The sequence below is a fragment of the Lactuca virosa genome, chromosome 7 (assembly GCF_052849685.1).
Source record: "Lactuca virosa cultivar CGN04683 chromosome 7, Lactuca_virosa_CGN04683_v6, whole genome shotgun sequence".
In the NCBI taxonomy this organism is placed as follows: Eukaryota; Viridiplantae; Streptophyta; class Magnoliopsida; order Asterales; family Asteraceae; genus Lactuca; species Lactuca virosa.
Window position 1 is genome coordinate 136152150 of NC_136432.1, and position 8242 is coordinate 136160391.

An 8242-nucleotide genomic window follows, 5' to 3' on the forward strand; every position below is an offset into this window, starting at 1 on the left:
CCACTTCCCCCAACTCCAGGTCATGAGTAGGATATCGCGCCTCATGCGGCTTTAGCTGTCGTGAAGCATAAGCAATCACTCGTCCCCTCTGCATAAGGACCGCCCCCAAACCAGTGATGGATGCATCACAAAATACCATGAAATCCTTGACACCCTCTCGAAGGGTCAACACTGGGGCCTCAAATAACCTCTGTCACAGCGTCTCAAAAGCAACCTGCTGCTCAGGGCCCCATTAGAAATCCACTCCCTTCCTCGTCAGACGAGTGAGGGGTAAACTCTTACCCACTCAAACCTATATGAGCTTGCTCAAATCGACGTGGGTTTTGGATATGGGTATAGACGGGCATCAACGTTGATGTGGGTGTATAATTATGGGTTTGGGTGCGGGGTATATAGGTGTGATGTTGGGTATATGGGAGTGAAACAAGGGTGTGCATCAGTATGTGTGTGGGTGTTAGGGTAGGGTCGTATACGGGTATAATAAAGTGTAGGTGTAAGGGTGGTTGTTGTAGTGGGATTGGTGTGGACACGGGAATGTAGGTGGTAGGTGTAGGGGTGGGGTGTAGTGGATTTATACATTGGTATTGACTTATTGGTATGTGTATGTGTATGTATTCATGTGGATATAGATGCATGTGTGGTTTAGGTTGAATGTGTGGATGGTCCTAGAGGTTGGATGGGCGGGGGCTATATGTAGAGACGTGGGTGATAGTAGATGGTGTAGATAGGTGTGTAAGTGTGTGGTTAGGTGGGTCGGTAGGATACATAAGAGATGATGTTAATATGTTTTGATTTGATAAATCAAAATAACATATGCAAAGACATTTTGTCTTTTATAGTAAGCATAAAAAACCAAATCTAAAATCCTAGGCAAAGAATGATCAATTTTTTTTACACATGGAAAGAATTCCAATTTTTTTGATTTTGTCAATCATGCTCAATTTTTATTGGAATTTACATTCCAATTCATCCAAATTCTTTTGAAATCCATTAACCAAACACAAGCTTAGTAACGAATATCTCAATAGTCCAGAATTTAAAATGCTTCTTCAGAATGCCCTTATTCCATATAAAGCTGTAATTTTCCCAAAATGAATATCTCGATAACTTAAATGTATTTAGAAGTGACAGCATCTCATGTAAGATTAAAGAGAAGGCAAAACACCAATCGACACCATGAAAAGACAAATAACAATGACTCCTAAAAAAGAAGTTAGCTACAAGTTGAGAAATTTATAAAACAGGACTGGATTCCACAGTGATGCTTGTTTTTTTCTCAAAATCCTAAATAAAACCAAAAAAACATGAGCACATCCAAGTACAAATTTGGCCAAAAACCAGACATGCATAATCTTCTTTATGTATCTCGAGAGTAATAAAAGACTGAAGAAGTATACACATGAGTTGTATCAAAGTCAAGAGAACAATTACTCACACCCACAGTTTTGTCAAACTAAACAAACCTAAACATGATATGATCAATATCCCCATTCCCCACCAGAAAGAAGCTCCTCCATCATATCCATGGTAGTGGTGGTGGCTCAAGGCTTACGTGGTGGTGGTCCTCCTGGTGGAGGTGGCGGTAGTGGTGGTGGTGGTGAACTGCTACTGCTGCTGTTACTGCTGCTCCTTCGTCTTAAAGGCCTACATCATAAACAACCACACATCAATCCAGTAAGCTACATGTGTGTTTTTTAAACATCATTAAACAAATATTAGAAAAATAAAAAAAGACATGAATATTATTATTATTACCTTTTAGGGCTGCGACTTCTTGATATCTTCCTTGTCACCTGCTACATTAACCACAAAGAGAGACACGATTCAGTAAAATGAAAGAGGCAATATTTTGTAAAAAATAATTTGGATAAAAAGTCAATCAGTTCAGTCAAACCTTTCGTGGACTTGGAGAATCTGAGTATGATGATGACCTCCCACGTCTTCCAACTGGTGGTCTTGCCCTGTTTATAGAAAATAAAAATAAAAATAAAGGCTTGATTATATTATAAATTATTATTATCGATTAAAAAAAAAGGGGGAAAAAAGTGGAAAAGTAGATTACCTTCTTGGTGAAATTGATTTGGAGCGTGAACGGGCAGGCCTTCTGATAGGCGGCGACCTGCTACGCCTGCGGCTCAGAGAAGATCTTCTGGGTGGACTCCTTGCTCTTCCTCCAGAACTAAACCCAAAAAAATATTCAAAGATATAAAAAAGTATGTAATAATGAATTAGAAACAGAAACAACATATACTATAATAAATAGCAATGCAATATAAGCACAGCAGTTTCCACTGTTATACTTGAGTAGATTCTAAAGTATAATGTCCTAATAACAAAAAATGAAAGTACAATGTTACAATGCATCAATCAGAAAAAAAAAAATTTGAAAAGTATGTTGCTATTTAGCATTTTTGAAATAGTAAAAAAGTTAAGATTACCGGCGTCTTGGAGGGGGTGACCGCCTTCGAATTGGACTACCACGAATCCGGCGAGGAGAGGACCTATTAAAAATCTATTTAGTTAAAATTGATGAGGAAATTTGATAGTAGAAAAGTAATTAATTAATAATAAAGATATTAAATAAACCTAGGAGGTGATCGATTATAACGTCTTGCAGGAGGAGAAGGGGAGCGGTTTCTAGGAGGAGGCGATGCAGGCCGCCTTCTAGGTGGCGGTGAACCACCACGGCGGTAAGGAGACTCCGCTCGTCGTCGAGGAGGTGGAGGAGAGTCTACACGGCGGCGGGGAGGTGGAGGAGATCCTCTTCGGCCTACAGGAGACCTCCGGCGAGTTGGTGATGGAGGTCTACGCCGGGGAGACGCTATTAAGAGAACACAGTATGTAAGTAGAAGTAGAACAAACACTTTAGGGATATTTTCAATGATGAATTCAAAAAGGGCATTTATGTCTTTTTACTCGGACTAAAAAAGATAACATGTCCCACCTTTTTTAGTGGGACAAAAGTTTACAGTCCCTTCCCCACCTTTTGTGTGGAACAAAAACTGCAACTTTTGTCCCACTGACATCTGACATGTCAGATGTCTAGTAATGTCCCACCTTTTTTAGGTGGGACATGTAAACTGTTACTTTTGTACTATTGACATCAGTAACAGTTTGTCCTACCTTTTCAGGTGGGACAAAAAAACTGGAACTTTTGTCCCATTGACATTAGTCCCAGTCAATCGGTCAGTCACAGTCCAATGCATGCCAAACACAGTACAATTAGCATACCAGCTGTTACACGCCTTGGTGCATCTTTTTCAGCATCAGCAGCTACATTATCATTTTTAGCAACATCTCTTCTTGAAGCAGTGGGCAAAGGCTTAGGAGGTGGTGAAGAAGCCTTTTTCCTCTCAGGTAAAGTGAACTTGGCTTGAACAACTCTTCCATCAATTTGAGCCTATAATATTAATTTACCACAAAAGCATGAATTTAATGAAGGAATATATATATATTTTGTAAAGAAATTAAATGTTTATAAAATATGATGATGACACGTACACCATCCATGTGTAATAGGGCTTTTTCAGCATCGGATCGTAATTTGAACTCGACATATCCAGACCCTTTTGGAAGATTAACCTGAAAAAAAGTGTAAAACTTGTCAATTAATTGCGAAATTGAAAAAAAGATTGTAAATAGTGTGTATGTAGAGAGAAAGGATATAATTTAAATCTTACAATGTGATCCATAGCCAATTGTACATGTACAACTTCGCCAAAGTTTCCTGTTTAAAGAAAAAACCATAATAGACCAAAATAGTCATTGTTGTAAAATTAAACAAAGTCATTATGCATCCTAACAATAAAGCTACTAGATATCTTTTCAATACAATAAAAAGTAGTATAAACCTTAACGATTTTATCTAATTAGGAGATAAAACAATCCTAATCTATGTAGAGATTTAACAATATAAAGAATCCAATTTGTGTTCAAACACATCAGATGTATTACCAAATATTTCTTTCAGATGGTTTTCATTCACGTTCCTTGTGAGCTGACCAATGTGAAGAACAAGTGATTCAGGTACAGGAGATGTTTTCCTGTAAGAAACCAAATGTGAAGATTAGCATAAAGAGCCTTCATAGATATACAAAAGTAATAACAATGTCACTGCATATATGATATATGACCATAAGAACATGAAACAAACTATATTTCTCAAGCAACATACAATACATTCATTATAGTTTATCTAACAAAACTGTTGCTATATTTTTTTATACTTTACATCTCTATGCATTCTCAGTATAACTATTGGAAAAGCAAGTAAACTAAGTTGTTTATATATCATAGTTGACTCTTGTCTTCAATCAAACTCAAGATAGTTAGAAATCTAGTCAAAGGTGTACCCTTTTTAATAAATACAAGACAAACAGCAGAAAGAGATTTGTGTTTATCATTTTTGTGCATCAATTAGTGGCCTTTTAATAGGTGTAAGTAACAAGCAGAATGGTGGCTATTAGAGAGAGGGAGTCTAATCTATACACAAGTTCAGGTTAGTTCTATACTAAAGTCGTTGTGCAATTCAGCCAAACCCATACAGTAAGAATGAGGTGAACCAAATTAAAAAAAAAAAAAAAAAGGTATAAAACAAGGGAGAGTAAAATAATGAGTTTAAAATTGTTGAAGGTTTAAAAAGATTTAATGGTTTGAAGCATTAAAGCTTCAGGGGATGTTATAGCATATGCCATTTGTTGTGTCTTAATACAGAAATCAAGCTACACAATTTTCCGTTCTCAACTTTTTTTTAAACTTAACCAAGACAGAGTAACCTTTCCACTCATGGTGATTCACTTTAATCCTAAATTTAGTTTAAAAAAAATTACCCATTAAGATTCCTGATATACACTATATAAAACAGCATGAAACACCTGTTCGTTCTGGATTCAGACAAATTACTTCAAGCTCAAAAAAATGCTTAAGTTTTCGATAAGTATGCACCTACTTCAACTTCAAAATAGATAAACACAGCTCCTAAAAACTTCAGTCGAAACTAGGATTCAAAATAGATGCACACAGCTTCTAAAAGCTTCAGTCAAAACTAGCATTTAGCATATGAAAAACTGATAAGGAGTTTGGGTATTAGCCAGTAACTTATTTACAATGGGTATTAGCCAGTAACTTATTCCCAAAACGTGCAAAATCCAAATCAAATCGAAATTAGAGTACGCAGCAGAATCTAAAAATGTAGCTCATGTTCATGAAAGGGGGCGTTTTACAGATAGAAATATCAAAAGAAGTAAAATAGGCAAATTCAATTAGCATCGTAACCTTGGAGGTGGAGAAGCCCTCTTAGATTGAGGTGGTGGAGAGCGTCCTCGCCTTGGTCCATCACCAGCACTGATAAAAAGGACCAAAACCTCAGCATTACAAAACCCTAAATAATCATTACCATAAAAATGGATATGAATAAGTCTAACTAAGCAAAGAAAACCTTTTCTTTGGAGGAGGACTGCGACTACGAGAACTGACACTGCGAGACGGAGAAGAAGAAGAAGTGTAGGATCTGGAGCGAGATCTAGAACGAGAGCTTGAGCGAGAGGATCCGGATACGGAGCGAGAGCGAGAGCGGGAGGATGAGCCTGAACCAGACCCCGCAGGAGCCGCCGGACGACCACGTCCTGGTTTCGCCATGCGCAACAGTAGTGCTCAGTTCCTGATCGGAAACCCTTCAGAGTTCAGACAAACCCTAGCAAAGAATAGGAGTGTGATTTCGATTGTTAGGTCGATGATAGCTTGTGGGTATTGAGCCCAACAAAAATCTAGGCCCATATTAAGACTCTAAAGTCTCTCATTAAAATGATAAAAAAATCTAGGCCATATTAAGACTCTAAAGTCTCTCATTAAAATGATAAATTGTGTTGAATTCTACGTTTAATTTTTATTTTTAAATAATTAATTTGGATTTTTCTTGTAATATTTTTTTTTATTCGGACCGTAAAATGTTTATTTTATCTTTTAATTTATTTTTTATTTTACTTATCATTTATTTTCTTATTTATAATAGAATATATATATATATATATATATATATATATATATATATATATATATATATATAAAAGTCCACTGCCTACACCCAATCCAAATTAGCCATTCCTGTAAAGTTTCAGGAACTAGACTTTTACTCTCTCGGTAGCCACCGGCCACCTACAACCAAAAAAAAAACCCAGCAATCCTAACAAAACCCACACACCTTTCACAATCCATTATCCTTTCCCCTTCCATCCCCTTCTTCACCAAACATTTTTTTTCGGTACCACCCACCAGTAAACATTGGAGAAGATGAAGGGTTCTGACCAGATCTATCAACCACCGACATTTGCCTCCAGTGACCACCTGTAAAGAGCACCAAATCAAAGTCTCAATTCAAAATCTCACCTATGCGAAAAAAGCTCCGGCTGAATCCATCCCCTTCGTCTTTTCCAACCAATCTACAAGTTGCAAGTATGGTGGTGGTGTCGTTGTAGTTCCGTCGATGGAGGCGTTCAGATCTGATGTAGATACAAGAAGGTGCAAATTTGAAGACATGAGCTTCGTCTTCCCTTCCGGATCCAAAAATCGATGTGTAAATCTTGTATAAGGAGGTACAAATTTGAGACAACGACGACTTTTAGTAGTTCGTCGAAGACTATGGTGATGACGACATTAGAACTTGAGAGAGAGATTGTTTCCGGTGGACTCCAATACACCTACGATGTCTTCAGTCGTTACGAATGCAAGTGATAAGAGAAAGGGGGAGGACAAAAGAATATGAACTGATGATGAGTGAAGTGATGGGGGTGGTGGCTCCGACAACGATAGTGGTGGCTCTAGCGAGTCATCTCCCTCTAACTCCAAAGATGAACTGAAGAAGATGCATGATGAGGATTGAAAGGTGTGGGTAGGATTAGGGTAGAGGGTAAGTGTTTGCAGTGGTGGGCTCATTTTTTGTTTTTCTTTATTTTTTATTTTTCTTTTAACTTGTTATTAACAAACAAATCAAAAAAATATATCAAAAAGAAATATAAAGGGTAAAATAGTCATTTTATGTTCGTCACAGACGGTTAGAGTGAGAAAAAACATTATAGGGACGGTTTGAGTTAATTTTCGAAAATAATGATTAAACCTGCAATTTGACACTTGGATAAGGGACGAAGTGTGTAATTTACTCTACCTTTTACTTTCTTATAGATTAAAGAGTAAATTACACGAATCGTCCAGGTGCCAAAAAAATACATTTAGTCCTTATTTTTAAATATATATTAGACCGTCCTTGGGTTACAATTTTATTGCACGGTTAGTCTCTATCCTCGTTAGCCGTTAGTGATTGCCATTAAAATGTCCCACATGCATTGCACACATGGCCATATTCATCTTTTCAGGTCTAATATACATGAACCAATATATAGAACCTTCAGTTTATCAATTTTGCTAAATATTTGGCCCTAAGCGGTGTTTTAGTTCAACCTCATCCCCACTCACACATATCCCTACCTCCTTCATCTCTTTTCTTTATTTATCTTTCTCTCTCTCTCTATCTCTCTCTCTCTCTCTCTCTTTCTCACACACACACATGTCATCCTTTCCCGCACTTCAATGTTACCAAAAATAAAACTAACACATATCTGAATTGCAAAATGAATAACCTTCAGTTTTATCGATTTTGTTTAATTTGTTGGCTTACATTAAATGTTCTTACTATTTACAGACAAAAATGAGAACTGTTTCAGACTCTAAACACACAAATACATGCCTATACCGAGATTAATTTGATTTAAACAAAAAAACAAAAAACATAGCTCAATCTCATAAAGTTGTAAAGTCAAATATAACTAAACACATACATAGATGATTTCAAAAAGAATATTGCACAATGATTTAAGAACGAACAACAACTAAAAGCATACACACACATACATACATAGATGATTTCATAAAGAATATTTCACAATGATTTAAGAATGTAAAAACGGAGTAAAGAAACTGCAGAGTATAAAAAGTAAAAACCAAACACCCATAATTGTTGTTGAAAATACCCATGCCTTCGAACACTTGCACATCAAAATCAACAATTCATTGTCAATGAGGGGATGTGTTTTTTTCTTGATGATAATTTCATTATTTGCGTGAATCACCAGGGAGAATCTGTTATTGTCTTCAATTTCATTATGGTTGTGAGGTTGCATGTTGTTGTACCATGTATACACTGTTGTGTCTGCTACTGCTTGCAGATTGAGCATCTCCTTAAATCATACAT

At 36.6% G+C, this 8242-nt stretch overlaps 1 protein-coding gene across 2 annotated transcripts; it reads right to left on the bottom strand.

Annotated features, from left to right (window-relative positions):
- Positions 1–1325: 1325 nt before the first annotated feature.
- LOC145124977 (uncharacterized) lies at positions 1326–5729 on the bottom strand. Of its 2 annotated transcripts, none has more exons than XM_079060461.1 (12): positions 5438–5729; positions 5275–5343; positions 3955–4043; positions 3681–3727; positions 3502–3582; positions 3232–3400; positions 2587–2821; positions 2439–2501; positions 2063–2179; positions 1895–1961; positions 1756–1793; positions 1326–1644 (listed from the first exon to the last, which is right to left on the bottom strand). In XM_079060461.1, the coding sequence occupies exons 1-12, from the start codon at positions 5635–5637 to the stop codon at positions 1542–1544; spliced, it is 1278 nt and encodes a 425-aa protein (XP_078916587.1). In that variant the 5' UTR covers positions 5638–5729; the 3' UTR covers positions 1326–1541. The 2 variants fall into 2 exon arrangements, with proteins under 2 accessions (XP_078916587.1, XP_078916586.1); XM_079060460.1 differs by having other exon boundaries at positions 1756–1796.
- Positions 5730–8242: the final 2513 nt, after the last annotated feature.